At 47.7% G+C, this 24,372-nt stretch overlaps 1 protein-coding gene across 1 annotated transcript in view; it reads left to right on the top strand.

Annotated features, from left to right (window-relative positions):
* LOC119977131 (dynein heavy chain 10, axonemal-like) overlaps positions 1 to 24,372 on the top strand; it is a 552,876-nt gene that overhangs the window by 164,245 nt on the left and 364,259 nt on the right. The window contains 2 exon segments of the mRNA XM_038817763.1: positions 7,892 to 8,371; positions 15,612 to 15,770. Coding sequence (XP_038673691.1) covers positions 7,892 to 8,371; positions 15,612 to 15,770 — 639 coding nt within the window.

Genomic DNA, 24,372 nt, shown 5'->3' with positions numbered 1-24,372 from the left:
GCAATTTCATTTTTTGCGTCCCATAGAATCCTTGGATATATCCCGTCAGGCCCGGGGGACTTGTCTATCCTCAAGTTTTTCAAAACGCGCAACACATCTTCCTTCCTGACAAGTATCTCCTCGAGCTTATCAGTCTGTTTCACACTGTCCTCTCCAACAATATGGCCCCTCTCGTTTGTAAATACTGAAGAAAAGTACTCGTTCAAGACCTCTCCTATCTCTTCAGACTCAATACACAATCTCCCGCTACTGTCCTTGATCGGACCTACCCTCGCTCTAGTCATTCTCATATTTCTCACATATGTGTAAAAGGCCTTGGGGTTTTCCTTGATCCTACCTGCCAAAGATTTTTCATGCCCTCTCTTAGCTCTCCTAATCCCTTTCTTCAGTTTCCTCCTGGCTATCTTGTATCCCTCCAGCGCCCTGTCTGAACCTTGTTTCCTCAGCCTTACATAAGTCTCCTTCTTCCTCTTAACAAGACATTCAACCTCTCTTGTCAACCATGGTTCCCTCACTCGACCATCTCTTCCCTGCCTGACAGGGACATACATATCAAAGACACGCAGTACCTGTTCCTTGAACAAGTTCCACATTTCACTTGTGTCCTTCCCTGACAGCCTATGTTACCAACTTCTACACTTAAATTCTTGTCTGACAGCATTGTATTTACCCTTCCCCAATTATAAACCTTGCCCTGTTGCTCGCACCTATCCCTCTCCATAACTAAAGTGAAAGTCACAGAATTGTGGTCACTACCTCCAAAATGCTCCCCCACTAACAAATCAATCACCTGCCTCATACGAGGAAAGGTTGAGGGTGCTAGGCCTTTTCTCATTAGAACGAAGGATGAGGGGCGACTTGATTGTCTAATTCAGCAGGGGGATGGGAACCTAAATTGTAGTCCCAGTGTACAGGATGTTGAGAGTAGTGAGGTCAGGGATAGGGTTAAAAGTTCGAAAGAGGGCACCGGCAAGCAGGACGCTGGTTTGAAGTGTGTCTACTTCAACGCCAGGAGCATCCGGAATAAGGTGGGTGAGCTTGCAGCATGGGTTGGTACCTGGGATCTCGATGTTGTGGCGATTTTGGAGACATGGGTAGAGCAGGGACAGGAATGGTTGTTGCAGGTTCCAGGATTTAGATGTTTCTGTAAGAACAGAGAAGATGGTAAAAGAGGGGGGGGTGTGGCATTGTTAATCAAGGAAAGTATTACGGCGGTAGAAAGGACGCTTGAGGACTCGTCTACTGAGGCAGTATGGGCCGAGGTTAGGAACAGGAGAGGAGAGGTCACCCTGTTGGGAGTTGTCTATAGACCTCCGAATAGTCCCAGAGATGTCGAGGAAAGGATTGCAAAGATGATTCTTGACAGGAGCGAGAGTAACAGGGTAGTTGTTATGGGGGACTTTAACTTTCCAAATATTGACTGGAAATACTATAGTTCGAGTACTATGGATGGGTCAGTTTTTGTGCAGTGTGTGCAGGAGGGTTTTCTGACACAGTATGTAGACAGACCAACAAGGGGCGAGGCCACATTGGATTTGGTACTGGGTAATGAACCCGGCCAGGTGTTAGATTTAGATGTAGGTGAGCACTTTGGTGATAGTGATCACAACTCGGTTATGTTTACTTTAGCAATGGGCAGGGATAGGTATATACCGCAAGGCAAGAATTATAGCTGGGGGAAAGGCAATTATGATGCTATTCGGCAAGATTTAGGAGGTATAGGATGGGGAAGGAAACTGCAGGGGATGGGTACAATCGAAATGTGGAGCTTTTTCAAGGAACAGCTACTGCGTGTCCTTGATAAGTATGTACCTGTCAGGCAGGGAGGAAGTTGTCGAGCAAGTGAGCCGTGGTTTACTAAGGAAGTTGAAGCACTTGTCAAGAGGAAGAAGAAGGCTTATGTTAGGATGAGACATGAAGGCTCAGTTAGGGCACTTGAGAGTTACAAGTTAGCCAGGAAGGACCGAAAGGGAGAGTTAAGAAGAGCGAGGAGAGGACACGAAAAGTCGTTGGCGGATAGGATCAAGGAAAACCCTAAGGCTTTCTATAGGTATATCAGGAACAAAAGAATGACTCGAGTAAGATTAGGGCCAATCAAGGATAGTAGTGGAAAGTTGTGTGTGGAATCAGAGGAGATAGGGGAAGCATTAAATGGATATTTTTCGTCAGTGTTTACACTGGAGAAAGACAATGTTGTCGAGGAGAACACTCAGGTTCAGTCGACCAGGCTAGATGGAATTGAGGTTCAAAAGGAGGAGGTGTTAGCAATTTTAGAAACTGTCAAAATAGATAAGTCCCCTGGGCCAGATGGGATTTATCCTAGGATTCTCTGGGAAGCCAGGGAGGAGATTGCAGAGCCTTTGTCCTTGATCTTTATGTCGTCTTTGTCGACAGGAATAGTGCCGGAAGACTGGAGGATAGCAAATGTTGTCCCCTTGTTCAAGAAGGGGAGTAGAGACAACCCTGGTAATTATAGACCTGTGAGCCTTACTTCGGTTGTGGGTAAAATGTTGGAAAAGGTTATAAGAGATAGGGTTTATAATCATCTTGAAAAGAACAAGTTGATTAGCGATACTCAACACGGTTTTGTGAAGGGTAGGTCATGTCTCACAAACCTTATTGAGTTTTTTGAGAAGGTGACCAAACAGGTGGATCAGGGTAAAGCTGTTGATGTGGTGTATATGGATTTCAGTAAGGCGTTTGATAAGGTTCCCCACGGTAGGCTATTGCAGAAAATAAGGAAGTATGGAATTGAAGGTGATTTAGCGGTTTGGATCAGTAATTGGCTAGCTGAAAGAAGACAGAGGGTGGTGGTTGATGGCAAATGTTCATCCTGGAGTTCAGTTACTAGTGGTGTACCGCAAGGATCTGTTTTGGGGCCACTGCTGTTTGTCATTTTTATAAATGACCTGGAAGAGGGTGTAGAAGGATGGGTTAGTAAATTTGCAGATGACACGAAGGTCGGTGGAGTTGTGGATAGTGCTGAAGGATGTTATAGGATACAGAGGGACATAGATAAGCTGCAGAGCTGGGCTGAGAGGTGGCAGATGGAGTTTAATGCGGAAAAGTGTGAGGTGGTTCACTTTGGAAGGAGTAACAGGAATGCAGAGTACTGGGCTAATGGCAAGATTCTTGGTAGTGTAGATGAACAGAGAGATCTCGGCATCCAGGTACATAAATCCTTGAAAGTTGCCACCCAGGTTAATAGGGCTGTTAAGAAGGCATATGGTGTGCTGGCCTTTATAAGCAGGGGGATTGAGTTTCGGAACCACAGGGTCATGCTGCAGCTGTACATAACTCTGGTGCGGCCACACCTGGAGTACTGCATGCAGTTCTGGTCACCACATTATAGGAAGGATGTGGAAGCTTTGGAAAGGGTTCAGAGGAGATTTACTAGGATGTTGCCTGGTATGGAGGGAAGGTCTTACGAGGAAAGGCTCAGGGAATTGAGGTTGTTTTCGTTAGAGAGAAGGCTGAGAGGTGACTTAATAGAGACATATAAGATAGTCAGAGGGTTAGATAGGGTGGACAGTGAGAGTCTTTTTCCTCGGATGGTGATGACCAACACGAGGGGACATAGCTTTAAACTGAGGGGTGAGAGATATAGGACAGATGTCAGAGGCAGTTTCTTTACTCAGAGAGTAGTAGGGGTGTGGAACGCCCTGCCTGCAACAGTAGTAGACTCGCCAACTTTAAGGGCAATTAAGTGGTCACTGGATAGACATATGGATGAAAATGGAATAGTGTAGGTCAGATAGGCTTCAGATGGTTTCACAGGTCGGCGCAACATCGAGGGCCGAAGGGCCCGTACTGCGCTGTAGTGTTCTATGTTCTATGTTCTATTACCAAGTACTAAATCCAATATGGCCTCCCCTCTGGTCGGACAATCTACATACTGTGTTAGAAAAGCTTCCTGGACACACTGCACAAACACTACCCCATCCAAATTATTTGATCTAAAGAGTTTCCACTCAATGTTTGGGAAGTTGAAGTCACCCATGACTACTACCCTGTGACTTCTGCACCTTTCCAAAATCTGTTTCCCAATCTGTTCCTCCACATCTCTGCTGCTATTGGGGAGCCTATAGAAAACTCCCAACAAGGTGACTGCTCCTTTCCTATTTCTGACTTCTACCCATATTACCTCAGTAGGCAAATCCTCCTCGAACTGCCTTTCTGCAGCTGTTATACTGTCTCTAATTAACAATGCCACACCCCCCCCCCCCCACCTCTTTTACCATCCTCCCTAATCTTGTGGAAACATCTATAACCAGGGACCTCCAACAACCATTTCTGCCCCTCTTCTATCCAAGTTTCTGTGATGGCCACCACATCGTAGTCCCAAGTACCGATCCATGCCTTAAGTTCACAAAAGTTCATCCTGATGCTTCTTGCATTAAAAGTATACACACTTCAACCCATCTCCTTGCCTGCAAGTACTCTCCTTTGTCAGTGTTACCTTCCCCACTGCATCACTACGTGCCTTGGCGTCCTGAATATCGGCTTCCTTAGTTGCTGGACTACAAATCCGGTTCCCATTCCCCTGCCAAATTAGTTTAAACCCTCCCGAAGAGTACTAGAAAACCTCCCCCCCAGGATATTGGTGCCCCTCTGGTTCAGATGCAACCCGTCCTGCTTGTACAGGTCCCACCTTCCCCAGAATGCGCTCCAATTATCCAAATACCTGAAGCCCTCCCTCCTACACCATTCCTGCAGCCACGTGTTCAACTGCACTCTCTCCCTATTCCTAGCCTCGCTATCACGTGGCACCGGCAACAAACCAGAGATGACAACTCTGTCTGTCCTGGCCTTTAACTTCCAGCCTAACTCCCTAAACTTGTTTATTACCTCCACACCCTTTTTCCTACCTACGTCGTTGGTACCAATGTGCACCACGACTTCTGGCTGCTCACCCTCCCCCTTCAGGATCCTGAAGACACGATCCGAGACATCCCTGGCCCTGGCACCCGGGAGGCAACATACCTTTTGGGAGTCTCGCTCACGACCACAGAATCTCCTATCTATTCCCCTAACCATTGAATCTCCTATTACTATTGCTTTTCTATGCTCCCCCCTTCCCTTCTGAGCCCCAGAGCCAGACTCAGTCTCAGTGCCAGAGACCTGGCCACTGGGGCCTTCCCCCGGTAGGTCATCCCCCCCAACAGCATCCAAAACGGTATACTTGTTTTGAAGGGGAACGGCCACGAGGGATCCCTGCACTGTCTGCCTGTTAGTTTTCGTTCCCCTGACTGTAACCCAGCTACTCTTGTCCAGTACCTTTGGTGTGGCTACCTCCCTGTAACTCTTCTCGATAACCCCCTCTGCCTCCCGGATGATCCGAAGTTCATCCAGCTCCAGCTCCATTACCTTAACACGGTCTCTGGGGAGCTGGAGTTGGGTGCACTTCCCGCAGGGATAGTCAGAGGGGACACCAGTGGTATCCCTCACCACCCACATCCTACAGGAGGAGCATGCAACTGCCCTAGCCTCCATCCCTTCTTACTTTACAGAATTAGCTGCCCTGTGGACCAACTGGACCTCTGCCCTCTGACTCTGCTCCCAGTCAGCTGTACTCTAAACTCCTGGCTCCCTTCACGCTCTTTGATAAATCTAGGAAATTAAATGTCAGGAGCACCTTACTCCCTCCTCACCTAACTCCCTCAGTCACCAAACTCTCACTGTCGCACTCAAATGCCACAAGTTCAGCACTCTACTGCAAACCAGACAGAGTGATCAACTGATTGGGGAGAGACAGAGGGATCTGTTGATTGGGGAGAGACAGAGGGATCAACTGATTGGGGAGAGACAGAGGGATCTGCTGATTGGTGAGAGACAGAGGGATCAACTGACTGGGAAGAGACAGAGGGATCTGCTGATTGGGGAGAGACAGAGGGATCAACTGACTGGGGAGAGACAGAGGGATCAACTGATTGGGGAGAGACAGAGGGATCTGCTGATTGGGAGAGACAGAGGGATCAACTGATTGAGGAGAGACGGAGTGATCAACTGATTGGGGAGAGAAAGAGGGATCAACTGATTGGGGAGGGGCAGATGGATCTGCTGATTGGGGAGAGACAGAGGGATATGCTGATTGGGGAGAGACAGAGGGATCTGCTGATTGGGGAGAGACAGAGGGATCTGCTGATTGGGGAGAGACAGAGGGATCTGCTGATTGGGGAGAGACAGAGGGGTCAACTGATTGGGGAGGGACAGATGGATCAACTTGTTGGGGAGAGACAGAGGGATCTGCTGATTGGAGAGAGACAGAGGGATCAACTGATTGGGGAGAGACAGAGGGATCAACTGATTGGGAAGAGACAGATGGATCTGCTGATTGGGGAGAGACAGAGGGATCTGCTGATTGGGGAGAGACAGAGGGATCTGCTGATTGGGGAGAGACAGAGGGAACTGCTGATTGGGGAGAGACAGAGGGATCTGCTGATTGGGGAGAGACAGAGGGATCTGCTGATTTAGAAGACAGGGATGTGACTGAGAAGACAGAGGGATCTGCTGATGGTGAAGAGTCAGAGGGATCAACTGATTGGGGAGAGACAGAGGGGTCTGCTGATTGGGATAATAAAGAGGGATCAACTGATTGGGGAGTGAAAGAGGGATCAACTGATTGGGGAGAGACAGAGGGATCAACTGATTGGGGAGAGACAGAGGGATCTGCTGATTGGGAAGACAGGGATTTGACTGGGAAGACAGAGGGATCTGCTGATTGTGAAGAGTCAGAGGGATCAACTGATTGGGGAGAGACAGAGGGATCTGCTGATTGGGGAGAGACAGGGGGATCTGCTGATTGGGAAGACAGGGATCTGACTGGGAAGACAGAGGGATCTGCTGATTGGGGAGAGACAGAGGGATCTGCTGATTGGGGAGAGACAGAGGGATCTGCTGATTGGGGAGAGACAGAGGGATCTGCTGATTGGGAAGATAGGGATCTGACTGGGAAGACAGAGGGATCTGCTGATTGGGGAGAGACAGAGGGATCTGCTGATTGGGGAGAGACAGAGGGATCTGCTGATTGGGGAGAGACAGAGGGATCTGCGTCGTTGTCTGTGCCAATTTATTGTCCATTCCTAATTGCCCTTGAGGGAGCAGTTAAGAATCAACCACCTTGCTGTGGGTCTGGAGTCACATGTAGGCCAGACCAGGTAAGGACGGCAGATTTCCTTCCCTAAAGGCCGTTAGTGAACCTGATGGGTTTTTACCAGATGGCCTTTTTCTAGAATTCCAGATTTTTACTGAATTCAAATTTCACCATCTGCATTGGCGGGATTTGAAGCCAGGTTCCGAGAGCATTGCTCTGCGTCTCTGGATTACTGGCCTAGTCACAATACCACTACACCACTGCCTCCCCGAGATTTCAGGATGTGGATCTTTTCACTGCAGGAGATTCCAGGATGTGGAATCACGCCTGCTTCTAATTCGTATGTTCATATGTTCCTGCAACGCGAGGGCCCATCTGGTTGATGCTTCACCTACTGCTGCACATGGTGTTCCAGGGCCTATGGTTGCTGGAGGTGGGAATGCCACTGTGTCATGACAAGCAGGAGTTCCCGTCTTCATTTCATGGCAGTGGGAAACTGATTTTTCAGTTCTCGTCGCATTGTCCCCGCCAACCCCCACCCGTTGCATTGCTGCCCGCCATTAAACCCGCTGCTCATGGGATTGAAATATTCTACCCTTTGTCGTGGTTTTGTCCTGTTTACCTCCCCGAACAAGTTTACTTCCACTTATAGCATTTTATACATTGAATTGCATAAATCGGTCCGTCTCCCCACTCTAATACTCGTTTTGTTAGTTACAAGGGTCAGGAATGCTGATTGTTTTACCTCTGTATTAAATACAGTATTTTCACTGCACATCTGTATTTCACATGCCACAGCTGTTCGTACGGTGGATGCATGGCTCGTGCATTGAATGTTCACCACATTACATTGACGGAGATGACGAACCAATGATCTTCAGTTTTTACAGTGACATTTCTCAGTATCCACAGATTGTAGAGCAAGCTATTTCCACCAGTCAAAATCTCCAAAAACTTCTTGGATCTTTGAGCAAGTATTTAAATCGTTGGAAGAAGTACAGATCCTTGTGGAAGATGGACAAGTCTATAGTTGTGGAGAAGTTTGCAGCGAGGAATCCTTCTTGTGTTAGTTATGATGAGAAGTTGCAGTTCTATACAAGAATCTGTGAGGAGGTCACTGAGCAGCCAATGCTGAAAGACGAGCAGTGTATTCGGCTTCAGCTCAGACCCTTGGCATTCAGTGTCCAGGAAAATGCAAACTCTTGGGTACATTCCCTTGGGTTCTGCCTGAATGAATCTGCCAAACGGGAACTCTATAACCTGAAAACTGAACTAGAGGTAACTTTTCAATTTCAATTATTAAAGTTAAGATTTTAGATGAAAATGCTCTTCTATTAAAAATCAAACATTGGCTGGAATTGTTACGTCACCCTGGTCAGGTGCACGGTCAATTCCAGCCCCACAAACCCCAGAGCCCTAACACATGTGAACGAACCGATAATGTGTGTATTCTCCTGAGACCTTTGATCCTTGACTGCTCCAATGAATTACAGGCATCGATCGCATTTGTAAGTAAAATATTTAAAAAACTGTTTATTTGTAACATGAGAAGAAATAAACGTGGAATGGCAAAAATAGAACAAGGGCCTGCTAAACTAACTATTCTCCTAACACCGTCCCACCCTCCCCCTACCAGACACGCGGTGAAGGGTAGGAAAGGATCAAAGTAGCAAGGGGTAAGCTGGGAAATGAGATGTAAGTATCTTCACTGTTGAAGTTATGGTCTTTGTAGATTATGTTCTTCTCCAAATGTCAGATGTTATAAACCATCAGTGGGTTTGGGATTTTTCAATTAGAACTCGCAGGCTGCAAGATTTCTTCAGGAATCACCTTCACTGACCTGGACGTGCTCAGATAATTCCCCTCAGGTCGGTGCAATTTTCAGTTGTGTCCAGCAGATGGAGCATCAGCCTCACTGAGTTCAATCTACAGTTTCCACATTAGGGTTGAAATGGATTTCCACCCAGACCTAACTGGCTCCTTTTTCGTAGGTTCATGTGGATCAAAATGCATTAGCTGCCACCCCGCTATGCTGAAATTCATTTGCTATTTTTACGCCCATTTTGCATTTCCTCCACTCCAACAGAACCAGCCTGCGACCAATCAACAGGTTGAAGGTTAAGGCATCCACCCCTGCACCCGTCTGCACCTCTGACAGGTGTGACACCCCGAATATGTCAGCTAGGGGACTGGGCTCCATTCCAGCTGTAAAATCTCCCAACATGGAAACCCAAAATCTCACCAGCACAGGACTCGCCCAGAACATATGCAAATGGTTTGCTGGGCCCCTCCCACAGTACTCACACTTATCTCCCACCCCCTCAAACAACCGACTGAACTGAGCCCTAGTTAAATGTGTCCGGTGCACCACCTTCAACTGTATCAGTCTCGCACATGACAAAGTGCCGTTCACCCTACGCAAGGCCTCACACCATATGCCCTCCTCTAATGCCACCCCCACCTCTTCCTCCCACTTGGCGTTAATCCCCACCAGGGAAGCAGTATCCTCTGCCATTATCCTCTGTAAATTCCCCTCTTTCAGCCCTGTGAGTGTCAAAACCCTTTCCAACAGTGAGGGTGGTGGCACTCCCCGGAATGGCAGGAAAAACTTCCTCTCAAAGCCCCTCACCTGCAGGTTTCCAAAGCTTTCCGCCTGGGAAAACCCAAACTTCTCTGACAGCTCCTCCAGGCCCGCGAACCGTACCTCCAAAAATAAGTCCTCCATTCAATCCACCCCCTTATCCACCCAGCACCAAAATCTGGCATCCAGCCTTGCCAGCTCAAACATATGATCATCACAAATCGGCGCCCGCTTCGACATCCCACCAAATTTAAAATGCTGCCGAAGTTGTCGCCAGATTTTCAACGTCGTAACCACCACCTGATTGCCTGAATACTTGGCTGGAGAAACGGGAAGCAAGGCTGTCACCAGCAGCAGCAGCCCCGTCCCCTTACATCCATCCTCACCGACACTGCCTCCTGATCCCCACCCCAACCCAACACCTTCTCTGCGTTCGCCGCCTAATAGTCGTAAATCAAGCCTGGTTACTCCAACCCCCCCTGACTGCCGGTCCCTTTGTAGGACCGTTCAATGAATCCCAGCAACCTTACCCACCCAAATAAGAGACAAAATCAGCCTCTCCACCTTGCAAAAAATGTCTGGCAAAAAAATGGGAAGCATTGGAATAGGAACAGAAAACGTGGCAAAATGTTCATCTTTACGGACTGCACTTGGCACGCCAAGGTCAGAGGGAGGTAACCCCACCTCTGTAGGTCCTCCTTAACCCTACCCACCAGACTCATAAAGCCGAGCCCAATCCCGCGCTACCTACACCCTTAAACACCTAAACACCAATGGCAAGCCCTCCCATTTTTATTCAACCAAACATACTTATCAATTGCCCTTGCCACCCTCATACAGGCCAGATCTGCTCACAGCCCTACATCTAAACTCCAGGTCGGCCCCTGCTCCAGCATCATATCTACCAGGTGCCAGGCATGCTCTGAAATTGCCAAATATTCCGGTCTCTGTACCCCCGGCAACAGGGATCCCCCCATAATTAAAAAATCCGTACCAGCCTCCCCGGACAGGCGCCGGAATGTGGCGACTAGGGGCTTTTCACAGTAACTTCATTTGAACTACTCGTGACAATAAGCGATTTTCATTTCATTTTTTTCATTTTCAAATCAATACTTGAATAGACCTTGTGCACTGGCAAGAAGAAAGAGAGCTCCTTGCCCCCTGGGTGCAGAAACCTCACGGCTCTGCCCCACCCACCTCTCTCATAACCGCTGCCAACACCACCGACCTGCTCTCCAACACATATCTACCCCTCTCATCTGCCACCACTTTCTGCATCGGGAACTGGACTCTTATTGATCAGGATTGCCACCCCTGGGCCCTTCTATCAAATCCCGCATGAAACACCTGGCTTACCCAGTCCTCACGGAGCCTTACCTGGTCCTTCACCCACAATCATGGGGCAGCACGGTAGCACAGTGGCTAGCACTGTTGCTTCGCGGCTCCTCCCCCGCCACTCCCCGGTTCTCCCTCACTTTCCCGTTCTATCCTGTCCTGGCTATTTCTCCCGGCTACCGGCTATTTATTTATTTATGTGTTGGCCACAAAGAGGTCTGGGAACAGTCGGATGAATGGCTCCCATGTTTTGTGCAAGCCCTCTTCAGACCCACGGATGGTGAATTTAATTTTCTCCATTTGGAGAAATTCTGATAGATTGGACAGCCAGTTCATTGCAGTGTTAATGTAAACCTATTTGTGACACTAATAAATATTATTATTATAGGGATTCTCCGTTGGCCAACGTGCAATTGAGAAACGTGATTGGGCAGAGAATTGGTTCCGATGCAAAAATCGTGGCCGGCGCCGGTTTCATGTCAAATTGCAATTTTCCGTTGCCTTGACAGCGACGCCAATGTGTTCCGGAACGCATGTACAGTTACCGCCATTGGCATATCATTAGCGGGCCTGACCCGGCATTCACCGCGGCCTCCGCAATTCTCCGCCTCCGATTGCCTGATTTCCTGACCGTGCGGTTCACTTGTGGTTTTACAAATCATGAAACCGGTGCCGTGGGTGATGAGGGAGAGAGAGGGGTACGGAAAGTGTCCAACATCGCCATAGTGTGCTGACTGTCGTGCTGCTAGTGGGGGGGTCTTCTGTCAGGGCCGGAGGGAGTAGCGGCGGATGGCCAGGTGCTGGGCTGTGGGGTCGGGGAGGATGGTGCAAGGCAGCCATGCAGCTGGCAGGATACTGACTGCCCACTTTGAACTTAGGGCCACGGGTCCCCCCAGGCCATCCCCCAGGTACCCTCTGGCCCCTGCCCACCCACAACCAGTGCCATCTTGTTGGCTGGGATGACTGCGTGTGGGGAGTGTAATGTGTGTGTGCGGCTGGGATGAGTGTGTGTGGGGAGTGTAATGTGTGTGTGCGGGGAGTGCAGTGTGTGTGGGGAGTGTAATGTGTGTGCGGCTGGGATGAGTGTGTGTGGGGAGTGTAATGTGTGTGTGCGGTTGGGATGAGTGTGTGGGGAGTGTAATGTGTGTGTGCGGCTGGGATGAGTGTCTGTGGGGAGTTTAATGTGTGTGTGCGGCTGGGATGAGTGTCTGTGGGGAGTGTAATGTGTGTGTGCGGGGAGTGCAGTGTGTGTGGGGAGTGTAATGTGTGTGCAGCTGGGATGAGTGTGTGTGGGGAATGTAATGTGTGTGTGCGGTTGGGATGAGTGTGTGTGGGGAGTGTAATGCGTGTGCGGCTGGGATAAGTGTGTGTGGGGAGTGTAATGTGTGTGTGCTGCTAGGATGAGTGTGTGTGGGGAGTGTAATGTGTGTGTGGCTGGGATGAGTGTGTGTGGGGAGTGTAATGTGTGTGTTCGCCTGGGATGAGTGTGTGTAGGGAGTGTAATGTGTGTGTTCGGCTGGGATGAGTGTGTGTAGGGAGTGTAATGTGTGCGTGCGGCTGGGATGAGTGTGTGTGGGGAGTGTAATGTGTGTGTACGGCTGGGATGAGTGTGTGTAGGAGGTGTAATGTGTGTGCGGCTGGGATGAGTGTGTGTAGGGAGTGTAATGTGTGTGTGCGGCTGGGATGAGTGTGTGTAGGGGGTGTATTGTGTGTGTGCGGCTGGGATGAGTGTGTGTAGGGAGTGTAATGTGTGTGTGCGGCTGGGATGAGTGTGTGTGGGGAATGTAATATGTGTGTTCGGCTGGGATGAGTGTGTGTGGGGAGTGTAATGTGTGTGCAGCTGGGATGAGTGTGTGTGGTGAGTGTAATGTGTCTGTGCGGCTGGGGTGAGAGTGTGTGGGGAGTATAATTTGTGTGCGCGGCTGGGATGAGTGTGAGTGGGGAGTGTAATGTGTGTGTGCGGCTGGGATGAGTGTGTGTGGGGAGTGTAATGTGTGTGTGGTGCTGGGATGAGTGTGTGTGCAGAGTGTAATGTGTGTGCGGCTGGGATGAGTGTGTGTGGGGAGTGTAATCTGTGTGTGCAGCTGGGATGAGTGTGTGTGGGGAGTGTAATGTGTGTGTGCAGCTGGGATGAGTGTGTGTGGGGAGTGTAATGTGTGTGTGCGGCTGGGATGTATGTGTGGGGAGTGTAATGTGTGTGTGCAGCTGGGATGAGTGTGTGTGGGGAGTGTTATGTGTATGTGCGGCTGGGATGAGTGTGTGTGGGGAGTGTAATGTGTGTGTGTTGCCTGGGATGAGTGTGTGTGGGGAGTGTAATGTGTGTGTGTTGTCTGGGATGAGTTTGTGTGGGGAGTGTAATATGTGTGTGTGGCTGGGATGAGTGTGTGTGGTGAGTGTAATGTGTGTGCGGCTGGGATGTGTGTGTGGGGAGGGTAATGCGTGTGTGCAGCTGGGATGAGTGTGTGTGGGGAGTGTAATGTGTGTGTGCGGCTGGGATGAGTGTGTGTGGGGAGTGTAATGTGTGTGTGCGGCTGGGATGAGTGTGTGTGGGGAGTGTAATGTGTGTGTGGCTGGGATGAGTGTGTGGGGAGTGTAATGTGTGTGTGCGGCTGGGATGAGTGTGTGTGGGGAGTGTAATGTGTAAGTGCTGCTGGGATCAGTGTGTGTGGGGAGTGTAATGTGTGTGTGCGGCTGGGATGAGTGTGTGTGTGGCTGGGTTAAGTGTGTGTGGGGAGTGTAATGTGTGTGCACGGCTGGGATGAGTGTGTGTGGGGAGTGTAATGTGTGTGTGGCTGGGATGGGTGTGTGTGGGGAGTGTAATGTGTGTGTGCGGCTGGGATGAGTGTGTGTGGGGAGTGTAATGTGTGTGCGGCTGGGATGAGTGTGTGTGGGGAGTGTAATGTGTGTGTGCGGCTGGGATGAGTGTGTGTGGGGAGTGTAATGTGTGTGTGCGGCTGGGATGAGTGTGTGGGGAGTGTAATGTATGTGTGTGGCTGGGATGAGTGTGTGTGGGGAGTGTAATGTGTGTGTGCGGCTGGGATGAGTGTGTGTGGGGAGTGTAATGTGTGTGTGCGGCTGGGATGAGTGTGTGTGTGGAGTGTAATGTGTATGTGCGGCTGGGATGAGTGTGTGTGGGGAGTGTAATGTGTGTGCGCGGCTGGGATGAGTGTGTGGGGAGTGTAATGTGTGTGTGGGGCTGGGATGAGTGTGTGTGGGGAGTGTAATGTGTGTGCGGCTGGGATGAGTGTGTGTGGGGAGTGTAATGTGTGTGCGGGGCTGGGATGAGTGTGTGTGGGGAGTGTAATGTGTGTGCGGGGCTGGGATGAGTGTGTGTGGGGAGTGTAATGTGTGTGCGGGGCTGGGATGAGTGTGTGTGGGGAGTGTAATGTGTATGTGGGGCTGGGATGAGTGTGTGTGGGGAGTGTAATGTGTGTGTGCGGCTGGGATGAGTGTGTGTGGGGAGTGTAATGTGTGTGCGGTTGGGATGAGTGTGTGGGGAGTGTAATGTGTGTGTGCGGCTGGGATGAGTGTGTGTGGGGAGTGTAATGTGTAAGTGCTGCTGGGATCAGTGTGTGTGGGGAGTGTAATGTTTGTGTTCGGCTGGGATGAGTATGTGTGTGGCTGGGTTAAGTGTGTGTGGGGAGTGTAATGTGTGTGCACGGCTGGGATGAGTGTGTGTGGGGAGTGTAATGTGTGTGTGGCTGGGATGGGTGTGTGTGGGGAGTGTAATGTGTGTGTGCGGCTGGGATGAGTGTGTGTGGGGAGTGTAATGTGTGTGCGGCTGGGATGAGTGTGTGTGGGGAGTGTAATGTGTGTGTGCGGCTGGGATGAGTGTGTGTGGGGAGTGTAATGTGTGTGTGCGGCTGGGATGAGTGTGTGGGGAGTGTAATGTATGTGTGGCTGGGATGAGTGTGTGCGGGGAGTGTAATATGTGTGTGCGGCTGGGATGAGTGTGTGTGGGGAGTGTAATGTGTGTGTGCGGCTGGGATGAGTGTGTGTGGGGAGTGTAATGTGTGTGTGGGGCTGGGATGAGTGTGTGTGGGGAGTGTAATGTGTGTGTGCGGCTGGGATGAGTGTGTGTGGGGAGTGTAATGTGTGTGTGCGGCTGGGATGAGTGTGTGTGTGGAGTGTAATGTGTATGTGCGGCTGGGATGAGTGTGTGTGGGGAGTGTAATGTGTGTGTGAGGCTGGGGTGAGTGTGTGTGGGGAGTGTAATGTGTGTGCGCGGCTGGGATGAGTGTGTGGGGAGTGTAATGTGTGTGCAGGGCTGGGATGAGTGTGTGTGGGGAGTGTAATGTGTATGAGCGGCTGCAGCTTGTCAGCCTCCCGAGTGTCCGTCACGGACCCGGCGAATCCGGCACCGTTTCCCATTAGAATCGATTGTGTTCCATGTGGCTGCGGTGCGAGACCCTCAATAGTCACTGAATCGGTCCAGGTTCAGTACCAGTTTTGCTGTTGTGGAACTCCACTGATCCTGCCCCGGCGTCAACACATCGAAACGGAGAATCCAGCTGCCTATTTACGCTGTTTGTTGCTGAGAGTTGGTGTTGACTGGAAGCCAGTATTTGTAAGTTTTGAACAATTTTCTTTCACTGTTTACAGGAACTCTCAGTTGCCTTAAAGAGAGCTCCTGACTCACTGGAGGATCTGAAGTATGTACTGAGTACAATCGCCAAAATTCGATTCATGTCTTTAGCTGTAGAGCTGCGGTTAAAAGATACCCAGGAACGATATCGGACCCTTGCAATGTATGATATCCTGGTGAGTTCATCATTCACCTCTGCTCTTTTGTAAAAACTGATTTAATTTTCTTCATCATTTATCCATATGGACGATAAGGGAATAGTGTAGAGGGACTTTAGAGGGGTTTCACAGGTCGGCGCAACATCGAGGGCCCAAGGGCCTGTACTGCGCTGTAATGTTCTATGTTCTATTACTATCCATATTAATGAATCTTGAAGTAAATTCACCTTGGGTGATCTACCTGATGAAGGAGCTGTGCTCTGAAAGCTAGTGATTCGAAACAAACCTGTTGTATTTTAACCTGCTGTTCTGACTGTGAAAGAATCTTCTCAGTGTAGAACTCTGGTATAACCTTCCGTGATGGTGCTATATTTGCAATGTTTGCCACAGTGCATTGAACATTGGGAAGCAAGGTAAAACAATGAACCAACAACCGTTTAAACCTTTGATGTCACTAGCTGCATGATGTCTGACCATTAGCAGCAAAGGATCCAGGAAACTCAAAGCGTGATTTCAGTTGAGTAAGACCGAGAGATTCATGAAGTACATTGAGTTTTTGGGAAGGGCTTGTGTATCCAAATCTGGAGATACACAAATGGAAGGAGTTCCATTCCAAAATAATGTGAATCATTGACGGGACTGTACTCCAGGCCAATCCTTGGCCATGAATTGAATCTGAAGTATACTATATGGACCTGGTGGTGATACTCTGTGTTGCCAGTGGAATATGGCATACCCAGGAATAGCGATGGTGATGTCTTAAAAGTTATCTGTAAGGTATCATTCTGTGAGTATGACTATGTCGACTGTTCCTTAACTAGCCTGTGAGACAGCTCTCCCAACATTGGCACAAGCCCTCAAATGTTATTAAGGAGGGCTTTGCAGGGTCAACAGCCTGATGGTTGTAATCTGTGTTCCTGATGGCTGTAGTCTGTGTTCCTGATGGTTATAATCTGTGTTCCTGATGGTTATAATCTGTGTTCCTGATGGGTGTAATCTGTGTTCCTGATGGTTGTAATCTGAGTTCCTGATGGTTGTAATCTGTGTTCCTGATGGTTGTAATCTGAGTTCCTGATGGTTGTAATCTGTGTTGCTGATGGTTGTAATCTGTGTTCCTGATGGTTATAATCTGTGTTCCTGATGGGTGTAATCTGTGTTCCTGATGGTTGTAATCTGTGTTCCTGATGGTTATAATCGGTGTTCCTGATGGTTGTAATCTGTGTTCCTGATGGTTGTAATCTGTGTTCCTGATGGTTGTAATCTGTGTTCCTGATGGTTGTAATCTGTGTTCCTGATGGTTGTAATCTGAGTTCCTGATGGTTGTAATCTGAGTTCCTGATGGGTGTAATCTGTGTTACTGGTGGTTGTAATCTCTGTTCCTGATGGTTATAATCGGTGTTCCTGATGGTTGTAATCTGTGTTCCTGATGGTTGTAATCTGTGTTCCTGATGGTTGTAATCTGTGTTCCTGATGGTTGTAATCTGAGTTCCTGATGGGTGTAATCTGTGTTACTGGTGGTTGTAATCTCTGTTCCTGATGGTTATAATCGGTGTTCCTGATGGTTGTAATCTGTGTTCCTGATGGTTGTAATCTGTGTTCCTGATGGTTGTAATCTGTGTTCCTGATGGTTGTAATCTGTGTTACTGGTGGTTGTAATCTGTGTTCCTGATGGTTATAATCTGAGTTCCTGATGGGTGTAATCTGAGTTCCTGATGGTTGTAATCTGAGTTCCTGATGGTTGTAATCTGAGTTCCTGATGGTTGTAATCTGTGTTCCTGATGGGTGTAATCTGTGTTCCTGATGGTTGTAATCTGAGTTCCTGATGGTTGTAATCTGTGTTCCTGATGGTTGTAATCTGTGTTCCTGATGGTTGTAATCTGAGTTCCTGATGGTTGTAATCTGTGTTCCTGATGGGTGTAATCTGTGTTCCTGATGGTTGTAATCTGTGTTCCTGATGGTTGTAATCTGTGTTCCTGATGGTTGTAATCTGTGTTCCTGATGGTTGTAATCTGTGTTCCTGATGGTTGTAATCTGAGTTCCTGATGGTTGTAATCTGAGTTCCTGATGGTTGTAATCTGAGTTCCTGATGGTTGTAATCTGTGTTCCTGATGGTTGTAATCTGTGTTCCTGGTGGGTGTAATCTGTGTTCCTGATGGGTGTAATCTGTGTTCCTGATGGTTGTAATCTGTGTTCCTGATGGTTGTAATCTGTGTTCCTGATGGTTGTAATCTGTGTTCCTGATGGTTGTAATCTGAGTTCCTGATGGGTGTAATCTGTGTTACTGGTGGTTGTAATCTCTGTTCCTGATGGTTATAATCGGTGTTCCTGATGGTTGTAATCTGTGTTCCTGATGGTTGTAATCTGTGTTCCTGATGGTTGTAATCTGTGTTCCTGATGGTTGTAATCTGTGTTACTGGTGGTTGTAATCTGTGTTCCTGATGGTTATAATCTGAGTTCCTGATGGGTGTAATCTGAGTTCTTGATGGTTGTAATCTGAGTTCCTGATGGTTGTAATCTGAGTTCCTGATGGTTGTAATCTGTGTTCCTGATGGGTGTAATCTGTGTTCCTGATGGTTGTAATCTGAGTTCCTGATGGTTGTAATCTGTGTTCCTGATGGTTGTAATCTGTGTTCCTGATGGTTGTAATCTGAGTTCCTGATGGTTGTAATCTGTGTTCCTGATGGGTGTAATCTGTGTTCCTGATGGTTGTAATCTGTGTTCCTGATGGTTGTAATCTGTGTTCCTGATGGTTGTAATCTGTGTTCCTGATGGTTGTAATCTGTGTTCCTGATGGTTGTAATCTGAGTTCCTGATGGTTGTAATCTGAGTTCCTGATGGTTGTAATCTGAGTTCCTGATGGTTGTAATCTGTGTTCCTGATGGTTGTAATCTGTGTTCCTGGTGGGTGTAATCTGTGTTCCTGATGGGTGTAATCTGTGTTCCTGATGGTTGTAATCTGTGTTCCTGATGGTTGTAATCTGTGTTCCTGATGGTTGTAATCTGTGTTCCTGATGGTTGTAATCTGTGTTCCTGATGGGTGTAATCTGTGTTCCTGATGGTTGTAATCTGTGTTCCTGATGGTTGTAATCTGAGTTCCTGATGGTTGTACTCTGTGTTCCTGATGGTTGTAATCTGTGTTCCTGGTGGTTGTAGTCTGTGTTCCTGATGGGTGTAATCTGTGTTCCTGATGGTTGTAATCTGTGTTCCTGATGGTTGTAATCTGTGTTCCTGATAGTTGTAATCTGTGTTGCTGATGGTTGTAATCTGAGTTACTGTTGGTTGTAATCTGTGTTCCTGATGGTTGTAATCTGTGTTCCTGATGGTTGTAATCTGTTTTCCTGATGGTTGTAATCTGTGTTCCTGATGGTTGCAATCTGTGTTCCTGATGGTTGTAATCTGTGTTCCTGATGGTTGCAATCTGTGTTCCTGATGGTTGTAATCTGTGTTCCTGATGGTTGTAATCTGTGTTCCTGATGGTTGTAATCCGTTTTCCTGATGGTTGTAATCTGTGTTCCTGATGGTTGTAATCTGTGTTCCTGATGGTTGTAATCTGTGTTCCTGATGGTTGTAATCTGTGTTCCTGATGGTTGTAATCTGTGTTCCTGATGGTTGTAATCTGTGTTCCTGATGGTTGTAATCTGTGTTCCTGATGGTTGTAATCCGTTTTCCTGATGGTTGTAATCTGTGTTCCTGATGGTTGCAATCTGAGTTCCTGATGGTTATAATCTGTTTTCCTGATGGTTGTAATCTGTGTTCCTGATGGTTGTAATCTGTGTTCCTGATGGTTATAATCTGTGTTCCTGATGGTTGCAATCTGTGTTCCTGATGGTTGTAATCTGTGTTCCTGATGGTTGTAATCTGTGTTCCTGATGGTTTTAATCTGTTTTCCTGATGGTTGTAATCTGTGTTCCTGATGGTTGTAATCTGTGTTCCTGATGGTTGTAATCTGTGTTACTGGTGGTTGTAATCTGTTTTCCTGATGGTTGTAATCTGTGTTGCTGATGGTTGTAATCTGTGTTGCTGATGGTTGTAATCTGTGTTCCTGATGGTTGTAATCTGTGTTCCTGATGGTTGTAATCTGTGTTCCTGATGGTTGTAATGTGTGTTACTGATGGGTGTAATCTGTGTTCCTAATGGGTGTAATCTGTGTTCCTGATGGTTGTAATCTGTGTTCCTGATGGTTGTAATCTGTGTTCCCGATGGTTGTAATCTGTGTTCCTGATGGTTGTAATCTGTGTTCCTGATGGTTGTAATGTTTGTTACTGATGGGTGTAATCTGTGTTCCTGATGGTTGTAATCTGTGTTCCTGATGGTTGTAATCTGTGTTCCTGATGGTTGTAATGTGTGTTACTGATGGGTGTAATCTGTGTTCCTGATGGGTGTAATCTGTGTTCCTGATGGTTGTAATCTGTGTTCCTGATGGTTGTAATCTGTGTTCCTGATAGTTGTAATCTGTGTTGCTGATGGTTGTAATCTGTGTTCCTGATGGTTGTAATCTGTGTTCCTGATGGTTTTAATCTGTTTTCCTGATGGTTGTAATCTGTGTTCCTGATGGTTGTAATCTGTGTTCCTGATGGTTGTAATCTGTGTTACTGGTGGTTGTAATCTGAGTTCCTGATGGTTGTAATCTGTGTTCCTGCTGTTTGTAATCTGTGTTCCTGATGGTTGTAATCTGTGTTCCTGGTGGTTGTAATCTGTGTTACTGGTGGTTGTAATCTGAGTTCCTGATGGTTGTAATCTGTGTTACTGATGGTTGTAAGACACTCAGTGATTTGGCCTCCACAGCCTTCTCCGGCAAAAAGTTCCACAGATTCACCACCTTCTGGCTGAAGAAATACCTCCTCATCTCAGTTTTAGTCTGAGATTGTGTCCTCTGGTTCTAGTTTTTCCTCCAAGTGGATACATCCTCTCCATGTCCACTCTGTCCAGTCCACGTAGTATCCTGTAAGTTTCAATAAGATTCCCCTCATCCTTCTAAACTCCAAGCTTTTCATTCCAGGGATCATTCTTGTGAACCTCCTCTGGACCCTCTCCAAGGCCAGCACATCCTTCCTTAGATATGGGACCCAAGACTGCTCACAATACTCCAAATGGGGTCTGACCAGAGCCTTTTACAGCCTCAAAAGTACCTCCCTGGCCCTCTCAAATGAATCCTAACATTACCTTCTTAAGTGCCGACTGAACCTGCCCGTTAACGTGAAGAAAATCATGAACAAGTACTCCCAAGTCCCTTTGTGCTTCTGATTTCCAAAGCTGTTTTCCATTTACAAAATCGTCTATGCCTAAATTCCTCCTTCCAAAGTGCATAACCTCACACTTTCCACATTGTATTCCATCTGCCACTTATTTGCCCACTCTCCTAGCCTGTCCAAGTCCTTCTGCAGCCCCCTTGCTTCCTCAGTACTACCTGTCCCTCTACAGATCTTTTTATCATCTGCAAACTTAGCAACAGTACCCTCACTACCTTCTTCCAGATCATTAATGTACATTGTGAAAAGTTGTGGTCCCAGCACCGACCACTGAGGCACACCACTAGTCACCGGCTGCCATCCTGAAAAAGACCCCTTTAATCCCCACTTTCTGCCTTCTGCCAGTCAGCCAATCCTCTATCTATGCCAGGATCTTACCCTTAATGCCATGGGCTCTTAACGTTTTCAACAGTCTCCTATGTGGCACCTTGTTAAAGGCCTTCTACAAATCTAAATAAATCATGTCCATTGGCTCTCCTTTTTCTAACTTCCTTGTTAGCTCCTCAAAGAACTCTAACAGATTTGTCAGACACAACATCCCTTTGACAAAGCCTTTCTGACTCAGTCCTATTTTACCATGCACTTCCAAGTATTCCGCGATCTCATCTTCAATAATGGTCTCTAAAATCTTACCAATGACCGAAGTCAGGCTAACCGGCCTATAATTTCCCGTCTTCTGCCTCCCTCTCTTCTTAAACAGCGGTGTTACATTAGCCACTTTCTAGTCCTCTGGGACCCTTCCTGCCTCCAGTGATTCCTGAAAGATCATCACCAATGCCTCCACAATTTCCTCAGCTATCTCCTTTAGAATCCTGGGGTGTAGTCCATCCGGTCCAGGTGACTTATCCACCTTCAGACCTTTCAGTTTCCCCAGAACCTTCTCCTTAGTGATGGTCACTGGACTCACCTCTGCCCCCTGGTTCTCCTGGAACTCTGGCATCCCACTGGTGTCTTCCACCGTGAAGACTGATGCAAAGTAACTATTCAGTTCCTCCGCCATTTCTTTGTTTCCTATTATTACTTCTCCAGCCGCATTTTTCAGTGGTCCAATGTCTATTTTTGCCTCTCTATTACAGTTTATATATTGAAAAAAGCTCTTCCCATCTTCCTTTATATTACTAGCTAGCTTGTACTCGTATTTCATCTTCTCTCCCTTATTGCTTTTTTAGTTGTCCTCTGCTTTCTTTTAAAGGCTTCCCAATCCTCTGGCTTCCCACTAATCCTCGCGACTTTGTATGCTTTTTCTTTAACTTTTATGCTGTCCTTGACATCCCTCGTCAGCCATGGATGCCTTGTCCTCCCCTCAGCATGTTTCCTCCTCCTTGGGATGAATTTCTGTTGTGCCTCCCGAATAACCCCCAAACACTCCTGCCATTGCTGTTCCACTGTCTTCCCTGCTCGGCTCCTTTTCCAGTCAACTCTGGCCAGCTCCTCCCTCATGTCTTTGTAGTTACCCTTATTTAATTGGAAAACCATTACATCTGATTCCAGCTTCTCCCTCTCAAACTGCAGGGTAAATTCTATCATATTGTGGTCACTGCTCCCTAAGGGTTACTTCATCTGAAATGAAAATCGCTTGTTGTCACAAGTAGGCTTCAATGAAATTACTGTGAAAAGCCCCTAGCCGCCACATTCCTGCGCCTGTTCGGGGAGGCTGGTACGGGAAGTTCCCTAATCAAGTCTGCCTCATTACACATCACCAAATCCAGAATTGCCGGTTCCCTGTCGGCTCTGTCACAAGCTGCTCCAAAAAAACATCTCTTAGACATTCCACAAATTCCTTTTCTTGGGATCCACTACCAACATGATTTTCCCAGTCCACCTGCATATTGAAGTCCCCCATGATTATTGTAATATTGCCTTTTTTACATGCCTTTTCTATCTCCGGATGAGATGTAGCCAAGGAAGTGAGGATGAAAATTGCAGGGGCGCTGGCCATAATCTTCCCGTCTCCTCGAGACTCAGGGGAGGTGCCAGAGGACTGGAGAATTGCAAATGTTACACTCTTGTTCAACAAAGGTTGCAAGGATAGCCTCACCGATTACAGGCCAGTCAGTTTAACATCAGTGGTGGGAAAACCTCGAGAAACAATTATTCAGGATAGAATTCTCAGTCACATGGTAAAATGTGCATTGATTACTAAAGGGGAAATACTGTTTAAGTAACTTGCTGCATTTTTTTGATGTGGAGATGCCGGCGTTGGACTGGGGTGGGCACAGTAAGAAGTCTTACAACACCAGGTTAAAGTCCAACATGTTTGTTTCAAACACTAACTTTTGGAGCACTGCTCCTTCCTCAGGTGAATAGACAAACCTCTTCATTCACCTGAGGAAGGAGCAGTGCTCCAAAAGCTAGTGTTTGAAACAAACATGTTGGACTTTAACCTGGTGTTGTAAGACTTCTTACTGTGCATTTTTTTGAGAAGGTCCCAGAAAGGGTAATTAACACTACAATGAAGTTACTGTGAAAATCCCCTAGTCACCATAATCCAGCGCATGTTCGGGTATACAGAGGGAGAATTCAGAATGTCCAATTCACCTAACAGTACGTCTTTCAGGACTTGTGGGAGGAAACCGGAGCACCCGGAGGAAACCCACGTAGACACGGAGAGCACAGACACTGACCCACGTGGGAATCGAACCTGGGGCCCTGGTACTGTGAAGCAACAGTGCTAACCACTGTGCTACCGTTCTGCCCATGGTATTGACAATAATGTTGTTGATGTGGTGTACGTGGAGTTTCAGAGGGCATTTGTTCTGCCACACGACAGACATGTCAGAAATGTAATGGCTCGTGGAATAAAAGGGACAGTGGCAAAGTGGATATCAAATTGGCTAAATAATAGGAAGCGGAGAGTTATTGTCAATGGGTATTTTCACGCTTGAGGAAGGTTTGTGATGGTATTCCTCAGAGGTTGGTATTGGGATCTTTGATTGTGGTGTACTGCGCCGCTCTTCAGTACATGGCTCTCCAGAGAGGGGTGAACACACAGCTCTTTGGATGATTCGGAAGATCAGGAGCTGGGAGAAGAGGAGGGGGAAATGGAAGATACCGAATAGTCAGGTGCCTGGCTGCCCAAGGAGGTTGCCAGATCGAATCATAGAATCATGGAATTTACAGTGCAAAAGGAGGCCATTCGGCCCATCGAGTCTGCACCGGCCCTTGGAAAGAGCAGCCTACCCAAGCCCACACCTCCACCCTATCCCCGTAACCCAGTAACCCCATCTCGCCTTTTTTTCGGACGCTAAGAAGCTGGGACCCTGGAGCTGTGAAGCAACTGTGCTAACCACTGTGCTACCGTGCCGCCCTAATGCAGCACTTGAGGATCTCATGACCATTCAGCTGAGTCCCTCTACACCAGGAGGAAGACAT

The sequence above is a fragment of the Scyliorhinus canicula genome, chromosome 1, assembly GCF_902713615.1.
Source record: "Scyliorhinus canicula chromosome 1, sScyCan1.1, whole genome shotgun sequence".
Taxonomy (NCBI): Eukaryota; Metazoa; Chordata; class Chondrichthyes; order Carcharhiniformes; family Scyliorhinidae; genus Scyliorhinus; species Scyliorhinus canicula.
Note: the sequence above shows the minus strand (reverse complement) of the source record. Positions and strands in the feature narration are given on the sequence as shown.